At 42.2% G+C, this 26,245-nt stretch overlaps 1 protein-coding gene across 1 annotated transcript in view; it reads right to left on the reverse strand.

Moving 5' to 3' along the window:
• PRKAR1B (protein kinase cAMP-dependent type I regulatory subunit beta) overlaps nt 1–26,245 on the reverse strand; it is a 219,330-nt gene that overhangs the window by 183,783 nt on the left and 9,302 nt on the right. The window contains exon 2 of the mRNA XM_063430384.1: nt 6,953–7,155. Within this exon, the coding sequence (XP_063286454.1) occupies nt 6,953–7,126 (174 nt within the window). The 5' untranslated portion in view covers nt 7,127–7,155. The remainder of the gene's footprint in view (nt 1–6,952; nt 7,156–26,245) is intronic.

A 26,245-nucleotide genomic window follows, 5' to 3' on the forward strand; every position in this document is an offset into this window, starting at 1 on the left:
TGGATTCGGTGATTATGGTGTCTGCCAGAGTGCTTGGAGCCCTCAGGAAGCACTAGGAGCATCCATTAACGGAGGTACTCAGTCGGGGTGCCAGGTGGTCCGTTACAATTTCTTTAAAAGGCATCTTTACGTCCCATATGCCAAGTCGCTTCTCGGCGCCAGCAACTTAAAGGCAAAATAAGTCTTTTATGTGATTAGTTCTTCAAACACCTCAATTATAAGACATACTGTGGCTCATAAACCCTTGTGCTGAATTTTTATCCAGTAAACAGCTCACCATTCTTACGTTGTCATGACAACAAGCTATTTCTCTCTCTCATGTTCGGTCGCTCTATGGAATGGATAATTCAAAACAGTGACAAATTCAGTCCACTTATACCTGGGATGCAACCAATACAATTTGCTTGGTCAGAGACGAGAAAAGCGTGCTGTGAGAGAGATTTAATACAGCTCAATTTAAAGCCCATATAATTGCCCATATTATATTTGTAATTATTTAAACTTTTAATTAGTACGCATTAAAAAACATTACATTAGGGAAAATATTCTCCACTGAAGGTCAACATAGCACTAATAACAAATCTTAAAAATTAAAGGCACACTACAGTTACCAGAACAACTACAGCTTAATGTCAGTCCTTGCAGGCTTTTTAATGTAAAAACTGCCTTTTTCTATGGGAAAGCATTGTGATTGGCTGGGATCATCAATTCTGATTATGTCAGCCAAGGAGGCGGGCCGGGGGCAGAGCCAGCAACAGCAAACCTGCGTGGCACTAGAGAAAATGTGATTTTTTTTTTACTTATTTAAGGTGGGCAAGCGAGTGCCAGGGGACCCTACATGTGATTTTAACACTATAGGGTCAGGTATACATATCTTGAATGCGGTTTGTAATAATTCCCTACCACCAGTTAAAAATCTATTTAATGCGCTTTTAAGGTCTAGAATAGATACTGGTACTCATACTGTGCCGAGCTCACATACTTTCACTATATAAACATTGGGATCAAGAGGTCCCTGATCCTGTGTGTATTACAACTTCTCAAATAAAAAATAAAAAGAAACACATAAATATTTCACATACCTATAACAGAACAAAAAGAAACAATACCAAGCAAAATCACAGTCCGGGATTCTAGTACGATGAATGAAAGGAAAATGGGCAGTTTCCAGGTTAGTAGAGGGTGCTACAGGCCATTTTGTTTCTATTGAGTTCTGTTTCACCACTGGAATTGGCTGTGTTTCATTCCAGCCAATCGCAGTACACATTTTTAAACGTTTGCTGAGTTTGTGCAATTGGTTTTGGAAATAATGAAATTAATTATGGTGGAGGAACTTGCAAGGTAAACCATCAGCAGTGCAATGGTACTGTTATTGGTGGGAACATAAAGAGACACTATCAGAAGGAAAGCAGCTTTAGATTAAATAAAAAACTATAGGGTCAGGAACACAAACATGTATTCCTGATTCTATAGTGTAAAAACCACTATCTAGCCCCACTTGCCTCTCTAAATAAGGTGAAATCTTACTTGTATTCAAGTCTGCAGCTGCTGCCTTTGCCCCTGTCTGTCTCTGACCTGCCTGAAGTTGTGGTCTGAGCCAATCACAGTGCTACCCCATAGGATTGGCCATAGGATACCCCATTGGATAGACAGTCATGGAGGCAGATCAGAGGCAGAGTCAGCACAAGTCAAACACAGCCCTAGCCAATCAGCAGAAAGCACCTTTAGTAGCCATCTGAGGAGTGGCCAGTGGAGTTATCACTAGGCTGTACCGTAAACACTGCATTTGCTATGCCATCCTACAATAGGAGGGCTTTAACAACGTTAGGGCGGCATAGCACACCCTAACGATCTGGTCCTTCCTCTGGCACTTTATTTTACACAGAACGCTGATTGCAATGGGCAACCCAGACAGTCCCTGGTCTTAAAGGCAACATAGAATAGAAGATACACAGTGGGTAGTGCTTTAAAATACCTTAGTGGAGTCCCTAACCACCTTCACAAAAATAGTAAATTATACATACATTCGGTAGAGTGGCAAAAGCAATTTCAGTGCTCTACCAAATGTATGTATCATTTAAAGGCAACATAGGCCGGAAAATCAATCTGGCAAATTTCAATCTGTCGAAACCGAAATGGGCAAACCCAATATATGATTCTGTAACTGTTGTACTCGTGGGACAGCATGCCAATTTCTAAAAATTTTTTAGATTTTATTCATAATAAATTATGTTTTATATATAAATATTTGTTGGGAAATTAAAGCCCTATTTCTCCTGAATAAAATTATTTAAAATACGTATGCACCTAATATGAAAGAGGTAAATTATGGCTGAGCAAACATGTAGCTTAAATTCTAGGTTTTATTTTGGTACAGAACTTACGATTACCTCTGTCTTTAAGGGGTTAAACTTCCTTTATTGCACAGTCTGTTTTATTTGGAATGTGTAATCTCCTGCTCTGCTAATAGTCTGTTAAAGCTTGCAAGGGCCTGTGTGTGATTAATGTTTAATCAACAGAGCATGAGAAATAAAACTTGTAAAGTAAACACACTCTGCTGTCACATCTGATGGAAAATGAAAAACAACCAAGGGAGGTGTGGCTAGGACTGCATAAACAAAAGTTCTTTTGCTGCTTAGAATATATCTTTAAAGGGTTACTTCGACCACCATGACAACTTCAGTGATTTCAAGTGGTCATGGTGGTAGGAGTATATATGTGCAGTGTTTAAACTTGGAACTAAAACTGGAGTTTACATTTTTCCTTCTCGTAAAGGGATTAATGATATATGATATAATGATTTGCCACGATTGGGCTCTGAGGCGGCCTGCATTCACTTTGTATGGTCATGCGGCGCCACCCGAAGAACCCAAAATGGCCGCTCACCATGTGACCCCCTTTATACCTATATATATATATATATATATATAAATGTAATACCGTTATAAGCTTTGTTTTTCTATTTAATTTTGACAATTATCCCCCTCAAATGGGGATCTATTCACCATATTGTTCCCTATAAACCCCCCTACCAACCAGGTTAGACTTTTTATCTCCACTTGATAAAGCGTTGTTGATGAAACGCGTTGTGGATATTTTATATTGTTTATTAATAAATGTATTTTGGCTACTTCCAATTGTGAGTGTGCCACTTTACTTTTTTATCTGTTACTATTTTATTTTTTTATTTTCTACCTGGCATCCATTCTTAACGTTCCATTGACAGACTACCAAAAGAATCCAAGGTGGGGATTATACCACTTAAGCCATACACAGAGAGCAGTCTGTCTGTTCTACTAAATGTGAGTAAACATTCTTTTAAATAGTGAGCACTATTGTTGTATCCTTTAATATTTTATGGTCTTCATTTTGATGAAATATCTGCCTAACAACAACTCATCACATATCCTATAAATGGGGATTGTACCACTGTATTATCTACTTCTGGGATATATTGCACTATTAGTCTCTTTGTTTTTATATACGGAGTCGATAAATCTCTTTGTTTATATATACAAATTTGATGAATCTTCTGATCTGGCAGTGTTTTAGAAGAACTTTTCCGGACTATACTGAGGCTATACCGTCTGGCAAGGTTCATTGGGCAGTGCCATATTAACAATAGCAGTGCACTGGGGCTCTGCCTACTCAACAACTCACAGGAATAAAAACATAAATTATAGATAAAATAAAGCTTAGATTTATTAGTACCTCCAACAAATGCAATACATACATATAATACATACACACAGACTGCTGAATACAGTCCCAGACTGCTGAATACATACACACAGTCCGCTGAATACACAGACTGTGTATGGGGTGCTGTGTGTCTGTGTTGGGTGCTGTGTGTGTGTAAGGGGTACTGTGTGTGTGGGGAGGGTGCTATTTTTGTGTGTGTGGGGTGCTGTGTATGTGTGTGAGGTCCTGTGTGTGTGGGGTGCTGTGTGTATGTGAGAGGTGATGGGTGTGTATGGGGGGAGGTGGTGTGTGTGTGTGTGTGTGTGTTGGTGTTGCAGAGTTTTAGGGATGCAGGTAGCATATGTTTTTTTGTTTTTTTTTTTAATACTACTATATATTAATATAATCTTCATGTCCCCCCACCCTTCTTCTTACCTTAGGTGAAGGAGTGTGGGGGGGGGGGGGGGAGGGGGGGCACAGCCAGCCCTTGTGGTCCAGTGGTGAGTTGTGCTCCAAAGCCTGCAACTCTTCTGGCTGCAGGCTGTGTCCTGTCGTCCCGTGCGCAGAATGCTGTGTGGAACGTTGCCACAGTAACGTGCGGCAACGCTTCACACAGCCTGCTCGCTGGAAGAGCGATCTGCCTCCCAGGTCGGCCTCTCCGGCAGCTCTGGGTCCTACTTCCCTGTCCCTGAATGAAGTCCTTTTGGGCCGGTGATCAAAGGATCTCCCCTGTAGGCCTGGGCACATGGGCATCGCAGTGGGGCCCCGGGGCAGCTGCCCAGTGTGCCTATGCAGAAAGATGGCCCTGTCATTGGGACTTTTATTGGACTTTTTATTGTTGACCTTTCTTACTGCATTATTCAGATATTGGTCTTTGTTTACTTTTTTTTTTAAATATATTTTTACCTATATATTGTTTATATTGTCTTGGCACATACTTTTATTTCAGTCTCCTAAAAGCTGCCCAATAAAGCTACTGAAAGATAATCAGTTAAGTTGATCTCTTTCCAAACCAATGCTTGGTTTGGCAGGTCAGCTTTTTTGACACTTTTATAAATTACATAGTTACATAGCTGAAAAGAGACTTGCGTCCATCAAGTTCCGCCTTCCTCGTTTATGTTTCTGCTGTTGATCTAAAAGAAGGCAAAAAACCTAGTCTGAAGCACTTCCAATTTTCCAACAAACTAGGAAAGAATTCCTTCTTGACCCCAAAATGGCAATTAGATGTCTCCTTGCATCAAGCAGCTATTACCCCACTAATTAGAAATTATATCCCTGTTATGTTTTTGCAAGTACTTATCCAATTGCAGTTTTAAACATCTGTATGGACTCTGATAAAACCACTTCTTCAGGCAGATAATTCCATATCCTTATTGCTCTTACTGTAAAAAAAAAAAACCTTTTCTTTGCCTTAGATGAAATCTCCTTTCTTCCAGCCTAAATGTGTGACCTTGAGTGTTTAGCCCTATTTATGAATAGATTTCCAGATAATGGTTTGTACTGCCCCGAATATATTTGTATAATGTTATCATATCCCTCTGAGGCGCTGTTTTTCCAAACTGAAGAGATTTAAATTTTTTAACCTTTCTTCATAACCAAAACACTACATTCCTTTTATCAATTTTGTAGCTCGTCTCTGCACTTTTTCTAGTGCCATGATATCCTTCTTTAGGACAGGTGCCCAAAATTGCACATATTCAAGGTGTGGTTTTACCAGCGATTTATAATGAGGCAAAATTATATTTTCATCCTGAGAATTTATGCCCCTATTTATACATGACAAAACCTTACTGGCCTTAGCAACTGCAGATTGACATTGCATTTTGCTGCCTAATTTGTTGTCTATAACAATTCCCAAATCCTTCTCATGTGTGGTTATCCCTAATTTACTACCATTTAGGGTGTAAGTTGCTTGTGCATTCTTGACCCCGAAGTGCATAACTTTGCATTCTCTATGTTAAATTTCATATGTCATTTTAGTGCCCCAATCTATCCAAATCCCTCTGCAGCAAAGCAATATCCTGCTCACATTTTATTACTTTACAAAGTTTTGGGTCATCTGCAAACACTGATACATGGCTTTCAATTTCAAGATCATTTTAAATATGTTAAAAAGAAGCGGTCCCAATACAGAACCATGAGGGACACCACTTGCCACTTTTGTCCAGCCTGAAAATTTACCATTAATGACAACTCGTTGTATGCTATCCTTATGCCAATGTTCTACCCAAGAACAAGAATATTAATCTAGACCAATTTCTCTTAGTTTGAAGACTAACCTATTGTGAGGAACCGTATCAAATGCCTTGGCAAAATACAATTAGATCACATCCACTGATCTATACTTCAACTTATGTATTTGTAGAATGCAATTAGGTTAGTCTGACATGACCAGTGTTTCATAAAACCATGCTGATTATTGATAATAACAAAGTTCTTCCCAATGAATTCCTGAATAATATCCCTTAATAGCCCTTCAAATATTTTCCCAGTCACAGAAGTTAAGCTCTTGTTAAATAAATCTTATTACTCCCCCCAACCCCACTGTCAATCAGTTAACAGGTCCCATTACTTCCTCGTTGGTTAGCTCAGTGGAGCTCAACTCAAGAGGCAGCAATCGCTCAGAGCACCTGCCTTGGAAAGACTTCTCATTGAACTGCATTGGGAAGTCTGTGATTGGACCGCCACAGAAAGTCTGGGCAGGGTTAGAAGGGGAGGGCTAGCTAATGCGTCAGACAAGAGAGAAACCCCAATGAAAAATTGCATAATTAAATATATGAATGTTTTCACTGGGGATATATATACTAAGCAGTGTTTTGGGGCTTTTTGGGGGGGGAGGGCGATATTTATATTTTTGCTTTTGCAGTGATGTGTCTTTTTATATACACACTGTTCATGAAAGGCAACTGCCATGCTCCAAAATCCAACGTTTCTTATAGAGAAAGTGCCTCTAGTGACTGTTGGTCTGGCAGCCACAAGAGGTCACCATGCTGGTACTTCAAGGTACTATCATTGGTAGCTTGCAAAGTATTATGGGAGCTGTTCTAAAACAGCCAGTGACCTGCTTTTTTTTTTTTTTATCGCCCCTGCCTTGGGCTTATAATCAAAACAAGATAACTAATAAAAAAAGAAAAGTGAAATGCAGACATAGCACAACTGTGTAAAATATTCTCTGATTTTGATTTCCAGTAAATAAGCACAACTGTCTCATATTATATAGGACTTATGAAATATATTGCATTGGAATTGGGTCAGTTACAAAAACACGCACCTTCTCTAATTTGTCGAAGTGATCTCTGAGGAATTTCATCGGACGGTCTGGTTTGGCGATGCACAGGTTCACAATACATTCCTTCAGAATCTGCTGGATGTTATATTTCTGAACGTAGATTTCACAGCCTTTTAAACTTTCGTCTTCAATGTTGGACGAGGAGGAAGTAGCCATGTTTGCCGCAAATACAGTTCCACTGAAACCTAAACATAAATACACAACGTTTAGTCACAAGTGGATATTGTAAATCTGAAAATAAATACTCTCTGGGAGTAAGTGTGGTGAAGCGCCTCAACAAAACAGTAAAAAAGTTATGTGATCCAACATGCAGCTCTAAAACTCAAGTGAAGGGACACCTTCCGTCCCTCACCTTTAATCTCATACAAAAGTAAAGGTGTTTAAAAGTGCTTAACTTTTAAAATAATAGCAGAGCTCTATAAATAAAATCACACGCAGTAGGTATTTTTTACCCCTAGCAAAACGTTGTGGAAGTCTCAACAATATCCTAAGACATGTAAAACGAAAAATAACAACATATAGTGTAGATGGTACTGAAAAAAGTGGAATGCGCAGGATATGAATCAACTCATTTATTAGAGAATAAATTATATGGCTCAATAATTGCACAGATGTGCTATTGAGGCAACGCCTCATCTGCTTCGGAGGATGTTCACTCTCAGATCAAACAGAAAGGCAGATAGGGAATAATAGTGTAGTTTATCCACATACAGATACTTAAAATATAGTGAAATAGAAACTCTTACCCTTTCTAATAAATTTCCCTAAATCAATGGTAAAAGCACCTAGTGTCAGATTGTGGGGTGGCACTCCCTAAACAATGGTCTGGAACCTGAAACAGTAGGACGGCCAGAAGTGCTAAAGGCAAGTATTTATTGTAAAACTATTTAGAGTAACAAACATTAAAAACTATAAAAACAACATACATATAGTAAGTGCACTTATCCAGGTTCTGGTAATTCAGTCCTGCCAATCCTAATACGTGTTTCGCTGGGTACAACTTCATCAATTGCAGTTATGTATAGAGTAGCAATGCTATACATTTCTATAACTGTTGGGACATAACACATATGCCACGGGTTGGACTTGAATGTCCACATGCAGCAAAAAGGGTTAAAGGAATACTGAGTATCTGTGTAAAAGGTGCAGATTTCAATTGAAATTGGCAATTTTTTTGTCAATCTCTTTTATATTTGAGGCATATAGTAAACAGTACAGAAATAAGACATAGGGGGTTATATCTTCAATTGATAATACACAACTACACATGTTATATACAGTAATATATTCTCCTAAGAAACTGACCTCTTTTTCTAATTATAAGGGTTAAACACGCTAGGGTAGTATATGCCATATAGATAAGTGTTAACATGCAAGAATAAGTAGGCTAGGCGATTAAATGGAAAAGCGCGGTGAAGGCCCTTCAGATGTAAGTGTAAGCGATGCGTGAGCTCAGGGCATTGTAGACCTTTACAGGGTTATACCAATGAATTCTCTGCTCACAATTTAGTTACTGTCTAGAAAGCATATAAGGCGAGTTAAAATGTGAGGTGTAACAAGAAGGGGCCTTGTGGAAGGCGGCCTGATGCAGGGCAGCAGGAAAAATTGTAACAGTGAGGTTTAACTTAGGATTGTGGTGAGGTGAGACTAAACTGCCCCAATGTGATTGTCTGGCGAGGGAGATCGTGTAAGGTGCATACATTATATGCTAAGAGTGTAGGACAGATTCCTCAACTGTACCCTCTGGAAAGCTATGTAAAGGGGGGGATAACCTGTAGCTGCTTTAGGCAGGCTGTGGGTGAATTAGTGGGTCGTCGCTCCAGATTGTAATGCTACGAGTGTAGGTGGTTGTTGAAGGTATCAGCCTAGTTGAGTGAGTGTAGAGAAGGTTCCTGCTTGTGTTCTATGTCATGCTACGGTTCGTGAACCGTGTTGAGGGTGTCTGGGACCTGTGTGTGATGAAGTACCATAAGGTCTCGACTTCTAACCATAAGAGGATGCCGGGAGGGGAGTATGTGTGTTTGAGTGTTTGTGTCTCTCTCGGCTGTTGAGAGCCCTCACTGTGGTTTGTGAAACCATGTGAGAGTAGGTTTTTTCCTATCTAGCTATGTTGAGCTGCAAGGATTTTTACGTGTGAAACAACTTAAAAACTAAAGAAAAAACAGCGTCAAACTAAAAAAGACATAAAAAAAGACATTTTAAAAAGCCCCTTTCTCTTCTCCACCACTGGGGACGAAGGGCCGTATCCTTTCCAGGTCCCAGGAAGGTGAGGCCAAGGAGGCTGCTGGTTTCCTGGATTTTGGGGGAATCCCCAGTGCTTGGAGGAAGAGATCCGCTTCATCCAATAAGGACAGTCTCAGTATGGTGCCCTCTTTGTTTACTGTTAGGGGTCTGGGAATTGTCCATCTGTAATCGATGCCGGCTTCACGTAGCTGGTGTGTCACTGGGCTCATTGTGTAAGGTGTTACGTGTCAGATCTTGATAGAAGGAGATTTGGGATAATTCGAAGGTAATTGGAGTTTTTCCTCGCCCTGCGGCTATGATACGATTTTTGTCCACGGATACGATTTTGGCAACGGAGAATGACATCTTGAGAGGCCGTGGTTGGTGCCTGCCTGGGCTTCTAAATTTGAAAGTATCCATCAAATGCAATTTTCTTCACCTGACTGTGCGGGAGAAGCATGTTAGTGAGGCGGCGGAGGTAGTGGGGCAGTTCGGTCATTTTGATGGAGTCAGGGATGACCCTTAGATTGGTGCGTCTGATACGCTCTTCAGCCAGATCTACTCTAGTTATCAAGGTAGAGTGGGATGTCAGTAGCTGTTGGACCGTTTCCTTTAAGCCAGTTACCTCCTGTCTCATATCTAGGATGTCCTCCTCAAAGGCTTGTGTGTGAGCTGTCACTGCTTGCATTTCGGTGTGCAGTAGGTCTATGTCCATGGCATGCATCTGCCTTATCTCCTGCAGCAGGTCAGCAATGTCCTGCTTGGTGGCCGGGGCCAGCTTTTCCTGTCCCCCAAGTTTGGCTAGGAGGTCGGGGTGTGTGAGGTTCCTCTAGGTCCTCCATTATGTTGTCTAAGCCACACGGGCTATGTGCGCGGCCTGGCGAGGCCACCATTTTGAAGGCTGCAGAGCGCTGTAGCAAGGCACTTATGTCCTGGGTGTCTTTATGTGCACCCGGTTGCGGTTTTTGGGATCTCCTACCCATGTTGTGAGCCTAGAATCTTCTGGAATCAGTTTGTACCGGTGATGCTTTAAAGAACAGAACTATCTCCACTGGAAAATAGTAAGTCTGATCAGTCACAAAGAATATAAAGCGTCTTCCTGTAGTTACTGAGAATTTCTAGTTCAGGAAGGACATGATATTACATAAAGGGATTTACCAGAAAGTCGCTATTTTAATAATTTTTATATGAAATATGATTGCGTTATATAATTCTTATGGCAATATTACTGGAATGATGGAATTCCTTTTCTACAGGGCAAAAGTGTATTCTGACTTCAGCTAAGCCTCTCCCGGCGTCACAGAGCCTACGGATCCTATTCTGCTCGCTCTAAGGTGCCAATCATTTCCCATGATAATGCAGAAAAGGGGACATATAACGCTGTTGCTGATTTAGCGTTAACTTGGTCAGTAAACTGATTCCTGCTTAATTTGTAAGACTGAGGTGCACTATTATTTTCTAAGGAGCGCAGCAGATGACCTTGGTAGAAATAATTACATAGTTACATAGTTACATAGCTGAAAAGAGACTTGGTCCATCAAGTTCAGCCTTCCTCACATATGTTTCTGCTGTTGCTCTGCTTATGCCATTTATCTGGGGTAGAGCAAGCATGGCTAATCTAGGCAACTCCAAATTGTTTTGTAAACTTCATTTGCCATGATGCTCAAAAAGACAGAGGAACATTTTGGGTGCCAAGTTTAGCCATTGTGGGAGTATAGGCTACTGTTTCTGCTGTGCGTTATAGAAACATAGAATGTGACAGCAGATAAGAACCATTCGGCCCATCTAGTCTGCCCAGTTTTCTAAATACTTTCATTAGTCCCTGACCTTATCTTATAGTTAGGATAGCCTTATGCTTATCCCACGCATGCTTAAACTCCTTTACTGTGTTAACCTCTACCACTTCAGCTGGAAGGCTATTCCATGCATCCACTACCCTCTCAGTAAATTAATACTTCCTGATATTATTTTTAAACCGTTGTCCCTCTAATTTAAGACTATGTCCTCTTGTTGTGGTAGTTTTTCTTCTTTTAAATATAGTCTCCTCCTTTACTGTGTTGATTCCCTTTATGTATTTAAATGTTTCTATCATATCCCCCCTGTCTCGTCTTTCCTCCAAGCTATACATGTTAAGATCCTTTAACCTTTCCTGGTAAGTTTTATCCTGCAATCCATGAACCAGTTTAGTAGCCCTACTTTGAACTCTCTCTAAGGTATCAATATCCTTCTGAAGATATGGTCTCCAGTACTGTGTACAGTACTCCAAGTGAGGTCTCACCAGTGTTCTGTACAATGGCATGAGCACTTCCTTCTTTCTACTGCTAATACCTCTCCCTATACAACCAAGCATTCTGCTAGCATTTCCTGCTGCTCTATTACATTGTCTGTCTACCTTTAAGTCATCAGAAATAATCACCCCTAAATCCCTTTCCTCAGATGTTGAGGTTAGGACTCTATCAAATATTCTGTACTCTGCCCTTGGGTTTTTACGTCCAAGATGCATTATCTTGCACTTATCCACATTAAATGTCAGTTGCCACAACTCTGACCATTTTTCTAGTTTACCTAAATCATTTGCCATTTGGCTTATCCCTCCTGGAACATCAACCCTGTTACATATCTTAGTATCATCTGCAAAAAGACACACCTTACCATCAAGACCTTCTGCAATATGACTAATAAAAATATTAAAGAGAATGGGTCCAAGTACAGATCCCTGAGGTACCCCACTGGTGACAAGCCCAAGCTTCGAATATACTCCATTGACTACAACCCTCTGTTGCCTGTCACTCAGCCACTGCCTTACCCATTCAACAATATTGGAATCCAAACTTAAAGATTGCAGTTTATTGATAAGCCTTCTATGTGCAACAGTGTCAAAAGCCTTACTGAAATCTAGGTAAGCAATGTCTACTGCACCACCCTGATCTATAATTTTAGTTACCAAATCAAAAAAATCAATAAGTTTGGTATGATCTCCCTGAAGTAAACCCATGTTGTCTCTGATCTTGAAATCCATGTGTTTTTAGATGTTCAACAATCCTACCCTTTAACATGGTTTCCATCACTTTCCCCACTACTGAAGTAAGGCTTACTGGCCTATAGTTGCCCGACTCCGCCCTATTGCCTTTCTTGTGAATGGGCACAACATTCGCTAACTTCCAATCTTCTGGGACTACTCCTGTTAACAACGATTGGTTAAATAAATCTGTTAATGGTTTTGCTAGTATACCACTAAGCTCTTTTAATAAGCTCTTTGGGTGTATTCCATCAGGTCCCATTGACTTATTTGTCTTTACTTTTGACAGTTGAAATAGAACCTCTTCCTCTGTAAACTCACGTGTAATAAATGACTCATTTATCCTTTTTCTTAACTGAGGTCCCTTTCCTTCATTTTCATCTGTAAATACCGAACAAAAATATTCATTAAGGCCGTGTAGCGGTACTTACCCTTTCCAGGGGCCGGCCGGGGTCCTCTGTTCGAGCCGCGCGCGGTCCTGCTAGTGCACGAGCCGCGCGCGGCTCATCCGAAGGCAGGAACAGGAAGGCGGGCAGTGACCGCGAGAAGCCCACTCTTAAAGGGACAGTGGGAGCCTAAATTGGAAAAGGCCTCCCATTGGTCCCTGTCATGCCACACTCCCTATACACTTACCTTTTGGGGGCGTGGAGATGACAGGGACCAATCAAAATAGATGTTTAGTTATTTATACTCACCTTTTTCCCTTGGTTCCTTGCCCTATTGTGGTTTCTGTTTCAGTTCCTTTTAGCGCTTGTTGTATTCAGTTGTATTCAGTTGTGTTCCTTCGTACTTGACCTTGGCTTTGTTTTCTGACTACATTATTTCTTTATCCTTATCTGTTCTGTTTGCCGGCTTGCTGTTTACTGTGTACCAGACCCCGGCTAGTCCTAGTTTACGCTGTCTCTTTGTGCCCTTGACCTCAGATCGTTCCTGACTCTGTACTTCTCCTATATACGTCGAGTCCGGACACTCTAAGGTTCGGTAGACGTATCTCCCCTCTGTGTTGTCTTCTGTTTAGCTGAATCCTGCGTGTTGGGGTATATTCTCGTTACAGGCAGTCAGCTAGACCTTTATCCTCATCTACATACCTTCCTTCTTTTGTTTTTAATCTAACTAATCCTTGTTTTACTTTTCTTTTCTCATTTATGTATCTAAAAAAAGTTTTGTCCCCCTTTTTTACTGACTGTGCTATCTTCTCTACTGTGTGTGATTTGGAAGCTCTTATAACTTGCTTAGCCTCTTTCTGCCTAATCTTATAGGTCATTCTGTCTTCCTCACTCTGGGTTTTTTTATAATTACTAAATGCTAACTTTTTGTTTTCTACTATTTTGGCCACATCTGCGGAGTACCACAGTGGTTTCTTGAATTTTTTGCTTTTACTGACAAGCCTAATGCAATTTTCTGTTGCCTTCCGTAGTGCAACTTTTAAATAATCCCATTTCTCTTGGACTCCATTTAAATTGCTCCAGTCTGATAATGACTCCTTTACACATTTTCTAATTTTAGAAAAGTCTGTTTTTCTAAAGTCTAAAACTTTTGTTTTTGTGTGGTGTGACTCAGTCACTGTTCTTATATTAAACCACACTGACTGATGATCACTGGATGCTAAATTTTCACCTACAGTAATATCTGATACCAAATCTCCATTTGTTAACACTAAATCTAGTATGGCCTCTAGTATGGCCTTACGAGTTGGCTCCTCAACGACTTGTTTTAGAGACAATCCCAGTAGGGAGTTTAGAATACGTGTGCTCCTGGCACAAGTAGCTATTTTTGGTTTCCAATTCACATCAGGAAGATTAAAGTCACCCATGATGATAACTTCCCCCTTCATTGTCATTTTAGCTATTTCCTCAACTAGTAGATTATCAGTTGCCATTATTGCCACAAATTCATGGATCTTATTCCCTAAACTGCGAGCATTTGTAGACATGACTCTAAGCTTATCATTTTTTTTTTTTTTAATTCTTTATTTTTATAGTGCATATGAGGTAACAACATGCATGGGGTACCCCAAGGGCAATCCACATTCTTTTCAGAACATGTTTTACAAATAGGAGTATGTTGGAGCTTGCACTTTTTTATATTTAATATGCATATGATCTGGCTTAATCACGAGTTACCTTTGTTAATTGTATGTAACATTGAGTATCATGCTGGTTTATACATGTAACACATGGCTTATTCATGCAACAAATGACACCCTGCGGGCTCAAGAGGTAGTGGGCAAAGGAGTGACTAAGGAGCCTGAGAGCATGGCATGCATAATTACGTTTAAGCTGACTAGTGAGCTATATGTGAGCTGCAAATACAGGCTTAATAAAACTACATGAAAACAGGCATCGTTAGACTGATTATGACTTATTATAGAGTAATCGTTGAGCTAGGTCTAAGTTGAGCATATAATAAAGACTAGTGAGGTTGGACAATTTAAAGCCACTGTCACCCAGGTGGGTCAGGATTTCCAGTGCTGCCTCAGTGGGAGAGAGTCGGCGTCCCGTGGGACCAAGGGGCTTTCAGGCAGAGGAAGTCCCGTTGTTATCTGGTGCCTGCTCTGCTGTGTCCGAATAGTTGGGGGCAAGTGTCCTTCAGATCAGGGATCCGTGCATGTTTCACCCACGTGGTGTTCTGAATGGTTCCCTGGGTACCTCCGGGTTACTGCCTTGGTGTGGTGTGTTTGCCGCTGTCGCTCGTCCACATGCTGGTATCCACCATATTTGGGAGCTGGGTTTTATCTGTTGAAGTCTTGTTGCAGGCTGGTAAGTGAGTGCCTGGTTGGTCCTCCTGTAGCGATGTCGCAACTGGCGCATTCACCCCTGGCGGGGATGGTTGCCGCACACTGCTCCGTCTCCCCCATGTAGCCGCAGTTTCCCGCTTGTTCGGGTCATCCGAGCCTCTCAGTTTTGGCTTAAGTAGCTGCAAGGGCTGGCACTTCTCTGTGTGGTGGAATCAGGAGGTAGGAGCCGCTTTAGGTGGTATCCCAGGGAGGTATAAGATTCACCTCCTGCTGTCTGTGCACATGGCGCCCGCCATTTTGGAGGCAGCGGTCGGGCCCCTCAGCTTCACGATCAGTGCCACTGGGTGTGGACCGGGATCACCCCCCCGGCCCAGGGGGGGGGGTTGGGACCGGGTCCGCACAGGTGTAGATTGGCTGTCGGGCTCTGTTAGGCGGGATAGTGGAGCGGCGGCCGTCCACTCCACTCACCGCCAGGGAAGGTCCCGCTTGTCGCTGCTGAGATCTCCCCTCCGGGGGACTAAAACTCAGGGAGCAAGCCTCTCCCCGGTTCCAGTAGCCCTTATCCATCGAGGGTCGCGGTCATGGGTGAGTTGGGTGCTAAAAGACATATTTTATGGGCTTTGTAATGTCTTCATTTGCAGGAGTTGAGCTGTCCTGCAACCGCTTTGCTCGGCGGCCCGGCCCTGCCCCAGCTTATCATTTTTTAACACACTTGCTACAGGCACCTTCTGTCCTTGTTTTGGGGGACAATTGGATTGATATTTTATCACCCTTTTGCCCCCCCCCCCTCCTAGTTTAAATACATCCTAGAAAAACCTCTGAACTGCTCACTGAGAACATTTGTTCCCTTTTGAGAAAGATGCAAACCATCTTTTTTGTACAGTTTATTTCCATTCCAAACAGAGCTACCATGAGAAATAAAGCCAAATCCTTGCTCCCGACACCATTCACCAAGCCACAAGTTAAAGTCCCTAATACGCATCCGCCTGTCGTTCTGAGTGTTATGCACAGGCAGAACTTCAGAGAATTACAGTGTGGAAGCAACCTGCCGTATATCATTGGCAAAAACACTAAAAACTTCCTTAACCTCTGAAACCTCATTGCAAGCCAAGTAATGTGTCCCTAAATGGACAAGTACATCCAATTCCCCTTCCTGCTTTGCTCGCTTAACAATATTACAGATACGTCTCCTGTCTCTGTGAGCAGTAGCTTCGGGAAGACACCTCACAAGACCACCATTGTCCATCTCCACACCTCTTATGATGGAATCCCCTAACAACAACAACTGCTTTCTATTAGGCCTCACCATAGTCTCCAAGCCTCTCTCCACAACACCACTAGCCTCAGTGCCTCTCTCCACAACACCACTAGCCTCAGTGCCTCTCTCCACAACACCACTAGCCTCGGTGCCTCTCTCCACAACACCACTAGCCTCAGTTCCTCTCTCCACAACACCACTAGCCTCAGTGCCTCTCTCCACAACACCACTAGCCTCAGTGCCTCTCTCCACAACACCACTAGCCTCAGTGCCTCTCTCCATAGAAACATAGAAACATAGAATGTGACGGCAGATAAGAACCATTCGGCCCATCTAGTCTGCCCAGTTTTCTAAATACTTTCATTAGTCCCTGGCCTTATCTTATAGTTAGGATAGCCTTATGCCTATCCCACGCATGCTTAAACTCCTTTACTGTGTTAACCTCTACCACTTCAGCTGGAAGGCTATTCCATGCATCCACTACCCTCTCAGTAAAGTAATACTTCCTGATATTATTTTTAAACCTTTGTCCCTCTAATTTAAGACTATGTCCTCTTGTTGTGGTAGTTTTTCTTCTTTTAAATATAGTCTCCTCCTTTACTGTGTTGATTCCCTTTATGTATTTAAATGTTTCTATCATATCCCCCCTGTCTCGTCTTTCCTCCATGCTATACATGTTAAGATCCTTTAACCTTTCCTGGTAAGTTTTATCCTGCAATCCATGAACCAGTTTAGTAGCCCTTCTTTGAACTCTCTCTAAGGTATCAATATCCTTCTGAAGATAGGGTCTCCAGTACTGTGTACAGTACTCCAAGTGAGGTCTCACCAGTGTTCTGTACAATGGCATGAGCACTTCCCTCTTTCTACTGCTAATACCTCTCCCTATACAACCAAGCATTCTGCTAGCATTTCCTGCTGCTCTATTACATTGTCTGCCTACCTTTAAGTCATCAGAAATAATCACCCCTAAATCCCTTTCCTCAGATGTTGAGGTTAGGACTCTATCAAATATTCTGTACTCTGCCCTTGGGTTTTTACGTCCAAGATGCATTATCTTGCACTTATCCACATTAAATGTCAGTTGCCACAACTCTGACCATTTTTCTAGTCTACCTAAATCATTTTCCATTTGGCTTATCCCTCCTGGAACATCAACCCTGTTACATATCTTAGTATCATCCGCAAAAAGACACACCTTACCATCAAGACCTTCTGCAATATCACTAATAAAAATATTAAAGAGAATGGGTCCAAGTACAGATCCCTGAGGTACCCCACTGGTGACAAGCCCAAGCTTCGAATATACTCCATTGACTACAACCCTCTGTTGCCTGTCACTCAGCCACTGCCTTACCCATTCAACAATATTGGAATCCAAACTCAAAGATTGTAGTTTGTTGATAAGCCTTCTATGTGCAACAGTGTCAAAAGCCTTACTGAAATCGAGGTAAGCAATGTCTACTGCACCACCCTGATCTATAATTTTAGTTACCCAATCAAAAAAATCAATAAGATTAGTTTGGCATGATCTCCCTGAAGTAAACCCATGTTGTCTCTGATCTTGAAATCCGTGTGTTTTTAGATGTTCAACAATCCTATCCTTTAACATGGTTTCCATCACTTTCCCCACTACTGAAGTTAGGCTTACTGGCCTATAGTTGCCCGACTCCTCCCTATTACCTTTCTTGTGAATGGGCACAACATTCGCTAACTTCCAATCTTCTGGGACTACTCCTGTTATCAATGATTGGTTAAATAAATCTGTTAATGGTTTTGCTAGTACACCACTAAGCTCTTTTAATAGCTTTGGGTGTATTCCATCAGGTCCCATTGACTTATTTGTCTTTACTTTTGACAGTTGAAATAGAACCTCTTCCTCTGTAAACTCACATGTAATAAATGACTCATTTATCCTTTTTCTTAACTGAGGTCCCTTTCCTTCATTTTCATCTGTAAAAAAAAACACCACTGCCCTCAGTGCCTCTCTCCATAACACCATTACACTGAAAGTGCAGAAAATGAATTATGTAGAGCAACAGACTGTGCAATATGCCTTTTATCCACAACTCTAAGTCTACCAGATCCTACAGTGATCCATCTGCCATTCCTATTATGTCTCTGCGGCAGTGGCTTTGCAGCAGTTCCAGCCTGAGTTTGTTTACCAGATAATTTACAAATCTCAGACTTCAAAAATACAATCTCCTGCCGCAAGATAGAGAACTGTCTACAGATTAGACAACAACCAAACCTCCAAAAAGTGGAACGTGAAACAAATGCATAGCAACTATTACACTGAACTAAGGCTGCCATTTCAATGAGGTAAATAATTTAAATCAAACGAATCTTAACTTTTTATTTATCCTCCTGAATACCTCAGATTACCTCCAGTTTATCTCTAGAATATCTCCAACCACACACACTTAGAAGCAACACTCTCCAGAATATCTCCAACCACACACACTTAGAAGCAACACTCTCCAGAATATCTCCAACCACACACACACACTTAGAAGCAACACTCTCCAGAATATCTCCAACCACACACACACTTAGAAGCAACACTCTCCAGAATATCTCCAACCACACACACTTAGAAGCAACACTCTCCAGAATATCTCCAACTGATACCGGAGAAACTGACGGAAGCCAAGCACAGAGAGATGGACACAGGTTTCTTCAGGAAGGAAGAGATTCTTTATTGGATCACCGATCGGGACTCAGAGGGACTAGCGTCACCAAAATACAGCAAAGTCTGAGTACTGAATACATAGAGTACATTCCTTATATAGCACTGTAGCTCCTCCCACAATTAACTACACCCACACATACCCTTAACCTATTTAATAAATAGAGTCTAAACTCATCCATCCGGTCTAACCACGTGGCTCATCTGATACAAAGGAGAGGGACGCGTAATTCCAGTTCTTACATTCCTGCACCTGGTCAGTACAGTGATAACAGTATCTTAGCTACGTGTAATTAACTAACTGATACTACAAACACATATACATACATATGCCTTGTGGCAATCTTAGCCTGCTAAACTTGTATTTTACTGGAATTACATCACATTCCCCCCTTTGATGCCTCTGATATTTCACAATTACTTGAGGCATCACTTAACCTTGGTTTGCATATACCTCAGGTTACCATGAACCAGACCAGACTTATCTTATGATGTGAATCTTCAACATTCATCTTCTTGCATTGGTTCTCCCTGATCTAGAGCCTTATACTTATATATCGCCATTATCTGTGCAGCAGCCTTCCTCTCTGCTATACTTCCTATCAGGCTTTGCACAGACCTAACTACTAAGGGTATAAGACACGGTAGGAGTAGACACAACAGTAAAATCAGTAGGACTCCACCTACCACTGCCTTAAGCCCTCCAAACCACTCATACCAGCTACCAAACCAACTACTTGGATTGTACCCTTTCCATACCTGAGTAGGCACATGCACTAGTTTAACCATATGGCTAGTAAGCTCAGCTATTGCTTGCCCTTCGTCATCTATTTGAAGACAGCAATTGCTCAGGTTAAACTTCCCACATACACCTCCCTCTACTGCCAAAAGGTAATCCAAGGCTAATCTATTTTGGTAGACTGCTGTCCTCATCCTGGTGTTATGCTTCGCTAGAAGATTGAGCGCTTGTGAGGTCTCATTAGTAATAATCTCAACCACCGCCTGTAATCTTATAATACGGTTGAGCATATAAATAGGGGTTCTATAACCAAAGGTACCATCTTCTGCCCACGTGGCTGGCCCATAATAATCTATAATACGCTGGGGAGGCCATTCATTATCTTCCCAGGTGCCTATCTCTAAGGGTCCCCTTTTCTTCCTATGATTCACATCATACACTTTAACACCTAAAGTCTCACCTGTTTCAATCGGTAACAAGAAGAAGGATGGTTTGAGCATACCCAACACACATGCCCCTTCCCAGTCCTGTGGCAACTCCGAATAGGCTTTCTTACCACAGATCCAGTACAAATTTGCTGGGGCTCTCCAGGTAGATGTGATGGATAGATCAAACCACACATCCTTTAAATTGGCATATCTAGCAAACGGGTTAGATGGTTCTGAGACATTTGAAGCCGACCACCAAGTTGTATTCTTTAGTATCATCATCATAAGCTTTTTGCCCTAGACAAGTTAATTCTCCTACAGAAGTATTATACATTATTCCTTTCCTTGCTATGCAAACATAACCTATGATGGAGGTCTTTAATCTCCACTCAGATTTACCTCTAACACTCATATGATAATCGGCTTGTGTAGATATTAATTGGTCAACTGCCTCAGAACCGGACATTACCTCCTTTGCTTCCCAAGGCCATTGGTCTCCCATGTTAGTACCTCCACACACATAGCAGTTGGTAACATTAAGACTACCGGCAATACTTTCAGCTAAATCGATGAACAGGTTTTTAGCATTATGGGGGATCTTATTATCTATACTCATCTCTTCGTAAAAGGAATGGTATACTTGATGAGTCTGGGAGGATACCGTATCAGTCTCTATTCCTATAAACAATAATGTCCCAGGATCTAAACCCGTCCCGTATATTTGAAACCCAAATAAATTTCCATACTTATCTAAGAACTTGTCGGGGTTATTAATGAGTATATGGACTGGGTTGCATTCCATAGACTTACAATAAGGGCTAGTCGGCAACTTAGTCACTATCATGTCTTTGTCTACTGTCTGTCCCCAAGTTGCCCACCCCACACAAGACCAATATGGGCAAAAGTTATAATCTCTATTTGGGCATCTAGGACTTACATATTTATTTTTGCTACTGGGACAAATATATTTATCGTTAGACCCATACGTCCTCTCCCATCTAAGATCCCCACATACATTCCACGGTTTTCTACCACTTGATATCGCCTTACATGCATCAAATAGCAGAACACCCGAAGAATGTACGGATTCTAACACCGTCTTATTAATTAGGGTCCCCTGAGGATCTCCATTCCTGAGAGTCAACCAAATTGTACGAGGTTGATACTCTGGACTGAAGCACTTAGGTTCTCCTACTCCTAAATGGCACACACTATAGTCTATATTTAGGTATCTACATCTTGATACCTCTCCTTTACATTCGTATTGTGAATGCCAAATTAGGGTTTGGGAAATATGGTTACCTGTTCTCGTAGTCTTAATGCATACCTCACAGCTAGGAGTGTCGGTACCTCTACCTTCCTGAATATAAAAACACATATAAATAAACACAATCAAAAGCACATCTTTCGCCGTCATCCTCAGTCTTCGTCCGTGCGATGGAACCTCAGCTTCCAGGATGTGAGGGCTGCAGGGAATGGAGTTCTGCTCGTCTTCACAGGTGTCCCTTCGAGACTTTCCTGGCTTATACACTATGTGTTGGTAAGCGGACAGGCTTTATTATGGCCTTCTCACTCACACCTGTAACAATAAAATTTGTAATCCACAATAATTCCTCGTTACTCCGACTGAGTAGTGCGTTTCAACCGGATCTTGCAGGGATTCTCTGGATCTGCTGTAATTTGCCAAGAATCGACTGCTGCTGGTTTAACCCTGGAGTGATGTATCCACGGAGTTACTTCGGCTACTTTTATCGCTGTAGGGGTAGACAAAAGAACAACATAAGGACCTCTCCACTTGGGCCCTAACGGTACATTATTCCACTCTTTAATCCACACTTGGTCTCCTGGATGATAACTATGAACAGGGGGATAAATATTCACAGGTAATCTATCTTGTACCCATTTCTGTACCTCCTCCATAGTCTTACCCAACTCTACAACCTGCTGCCGGGTAATTCCTTCTCCCAACTGACTCAAGTCCCCCCTTAAGTTACCAAGTACGGGAGGTGGTCGCCCATACATGATTTCAAAAGGAGAGAGGCCCATCCTTCTGGTAGGGGTACTGCGGATTCGCAATAAAGCTATGGGTAAGAGAACGTTCCACTTAAGTTGGGTTTCCTGACACATTTTAGCCAACTGGTTCTTTATAGTTCTATTCATTCTCTCTACCTTACCAGAACTCTGGGGTCTATATGCAGTATGAAGCCTCCACTTTATACCAAGCATATGAGTCAGTTGTTGTAGGCACTGATGAACAAAAGCTGGACCATTGTCCGATCCTATAGAACAGGGTAGTCCATATCGGGGTATTATTTCTCGTAGCAGGAATCTTACAACTTCTCCTGCTTTCTCTGTACGAGTAGGACATGCTTCTACCCAGCCTGAATAGGTGCACACAATTACCAACAGGTAACGATGTCCACCCGATTTAGGCATTACTGTAAAGTCTATTTGTAGATCGGACATGGGGAGTCCCCCCATAAACTGGACTCCTGGTGGCTTTACTGGTCCTTGTCTTGCATTATTCTTAGCACACGTTACACATCTGCGTACAATGGCCTGAGTCAAGTTGGACAATCTTGGTATGTAGAAATGTTTCCTGAGAGATTCTTCAGTACTGTCTCTCCCAGAATGTGTCCCGTTGTGATAATTTTGGACAATTTCTACCGCTAGTGATGCTGGTATGACTATTCTTCCATCTTCTAGCTGATACCACTTGTTCTCCAAATACTTTCCTGGTTCAGTCTTTAACCACTCCTCTTCTTGAGCTGTATAAACTGGAGTCCATTGGGACAGTGGAGTTGGTATAAGAGCAGCTATATGCCCCACATACTCCTGTCTTCCTGATTCAGCAGCACGCTTAGCTGCACTATCTGCCATCCGATTTCCCTTGGTTACATCACCATCTCCTCTCAGATGCGCTCGACAATGTATGATACCGACTTCTTTCGGCTCCCACACTGCTTCCAATAGTTGTAGGATTTCAGCTGCGTACTTGATTTCTTTGCCTTCTGAATTCAGTAGTCCTCTTTCTTTATACAAAGCTCCGTGGGCATGAGTGGTTAAAAACGCATACTTAGAGTCCGTATAGATATTTACTCTTAAACCTTCAGCCAATTGTAACGCTCGTGTTAGTGCTATTAATTCTGCCTTTTGTGCTGATGTTCCTTTCGCCAGTGGCCGAGCTTCTATCACCTTGTCTATTGTTGTCACTGCATATCCTGCATAGCGGATCCCTTCTTTCACATAACTACTGCCGTCGGTGTAATATTGAACATCGGGGTTCTGGATGGGAAAATCACGAAGATCTGGTCTACTTGAAAATACTTCATCCATTACTTCCAAACAATCATGTTGACTTTCAGTAGGTTGCGGCAAAAGGGTAGCTGGATTTAAGGTGTTTACAGTCTCTAAATGCACTCTTGGGTTTTCACACAACATTGCTTGATACTTGGTCATACGGCTGTTACTAAACCAATGATTTCCTTTGTAATCCAACAACGTCTGTACTGCATGTGGGACTCGTACATAAAGTTCTTGACCCAGAGTGAGTTTATCGGCTTCAGCTACTAGCAGGGCGGCTGCAGCTACGGCTCTTAGACAAGGTGGAAGTCCGCTGGCCACTGCATCCAGTTGCTTAGACATGTAGGCAACAGGTCTTTGCCATGATCCCAAGTACTGTGTCAATACTCCCACAGCCATTCTTCTTTGCTCGTGTACATATAAGTAGAATGGTCGTGTGTGATCAGGTAGACCTAATGCTGGGGCACTCATCAAAGCCTTCTTCACATCTTCAAATGCCGTTTGCTGTTCTTGGGTCCATAAGAAGGGGTCGTGCTCTGTACCTTTGATGGCTGCGTACAGAGGTTTTGCCAGTATCGCATAGCTGGGAATCCATATCCTACAGAAGCCTGCTGCCCCCAAGAATTCTCGCACTTGTCTTCTATTCTTGGGTATTGGTATTTGGCAGACAGCTTCTTTTCTCTCTGGCCCCATAATTCTTTGACCTTCAGAGATATGGAATCCCAGATACTTGACAGTTGGCAAACACAACTGAGCCTTCTTCCTGGACACCTTGTATCCTGCCTTCCAGAGAATATGTAGTAGATCGTGCGTTGCTTGCTGACATTTTTCTTTTGTAACTGCTGCTATCAACAAGTCATCTACATATTGTAACAATACACATTCTCCTGGGATAGACTCGAAATCCAGTAGATCTTGACTTAGAGCTGAACCAAATAGGGTAGGTGAATTTTTAAACCCTTGGGGCAGTCTTGTCCAAGTCATTTGGCGTTTTGAGCCCGTTACAGCGTTCTCCCATTGGAAAGCGAAAATACATTGGCTTTCTGCGGCAATTCGGAGGCAAAAGAAGGCATCTTTGAGATCTAAGACTGTGAAGTAAGTAGCCCCGCCCGGAATTAAAGCAAGCAGGTTATATGGATTGGGTACAACTGGATGTATGCTAACAACCGCATCATTGACTGCTCTTAAGTCCTGTACAGGTCGATACTCATCTGTACCGGGCTTTTGAACAGGCAGCAATGGGGTGTTCCAGGGGGAAGTACAGAATTTTAGGATACCATACCGTATGAACTTATCCAGATAGGATTGGATGTTCTTCTTAGCCTTCTGCGGAATGTGATATTGTCTTAGGCTCACTGGATAAACCCCATGTTTCAGTTCAATTTTTATTGGTGGAATATTGCGGGCCAGTCCTGGTGGGTTGTTCTCTGCCCAAACTCCTGGTATGTTAAACAATGTCTCATCACTCCTAGGGTTTTGGCTAGTCAACACTGTATAAAGTCGCCACTCTTCTTCCTTTGGTACGGATAAAGTCATAATACCTGAAGGTCCATTAAACTTTAAGGATGTTGTTCCATTTGGTAGGAACGTAATCTGCGCTTGTAATTTTGATAGCATATCACGTCCCAGCAATTGGACTGGACATTCAGGCATATAAAGGAATTGGTGTTTTACTACGTGGCCTCCCAATGTACAGAGTCGACTTTTAAGAACCGGTCTTTCAGCACTTCTTCCAGTTGCTCCTATCACAGTAATAGTCCTTCCAGATGGAGGAGCAACTAGATTAGTCACCACTGAATGTTCAGCACCAGTGTCGATCATGAACGCACTCCTTTTCCCCCCTATTGATACATCGACCATAGGCTCCGCTCGACCAAGGGGGATGGAGCCCGGTCGGTATCAATAGTCCTCCATGACAGTGTCAGCCAATCCTACAAAGTCCCTACCTTCTCTATCGCGGGACCTTTGCGCTGCTGGAATATACCTGTCTTCCCTAACACTTCCTCTGTTCCCATTATTCCCTCTATAACCATTACTCCCTCCGGGGCCTCCTCTACCTCTCGCTCTACCTCTAAAGTTTCCGTAGCCTGCCCTGGGTTGGTCTCTCTCGTACTGCTCTCTTTGCGGACATTCGTTCCTCCAATGCCCTTCTTCCTTGCAATACGCGCATTGATCCCTACTCAAAGGCTCCCTACTCCATCTATTATTGCCTCTATCTGGGCCCCGTTTATCTACGCCTGCGATCGCTACCGCTAGCATATCAGCCTTTTTACGCATCTTGCGCTCTTCCTCTTTCTTACTTTCTGTATCCCTGTTCATATAGACCTTATTTGCTACCTCCATTAGTTGGGTGATGGACATACCTGCAAACCCTTCTAACTTTTGTAGCTTGCGCTTAATATCTCCGTATGCTTGGCTGACAAAGGCGGAGTTAACCATTCGGGAATTGTCTGCGTCTTCCGGATTAAAGGGGGTATACAAGCGGTATGCCTCCAATAATCGGTCATAAAAGACACTGGGCGCTTCATCGCTTTTCTGGATCACCTCAACTGTCTTCGACATGTTAATGGCTTTCTTTCCTCCGGCTTTCATGCCAGCAATTATAGCGTCTCTATAGGCTCTGAGTTGAACCATATCAGCACCATTTACGTTCCAATCGGGATCGGTGTTGGGATAGTGTGTCGCGGCCCATGCTGCTGGATTGGCTTGGTTCAAAGCACGGGCTCTATCCTCTAATGCTTTAATGGCTGCTTGATTTATTCTTGTCCTTTCCTCATTGTTAAATAAAGTCATTAGTAACTGCTGGCAATCAGCCCATGTCGGATTATGCGTCTGTACTATTGAGGTGAACAGATCAGTCATAGCTTGTGGTTTCTCAGTAT

Source organism: Pelobates fuscus, chromosome 8, assembly GCF_036172605.1.
Source record: "Pelobates fuscus isolate aPelFus1 chromosome 8, aPelFus1.pri, whole genome shotgun sequence".
Classification (NCBI taxonomy): Eukaryota; Metazoa; Chordata; class Amphibia; order Anura; family Pelobatidae; genus Pelobates; species Pelobates fuscus.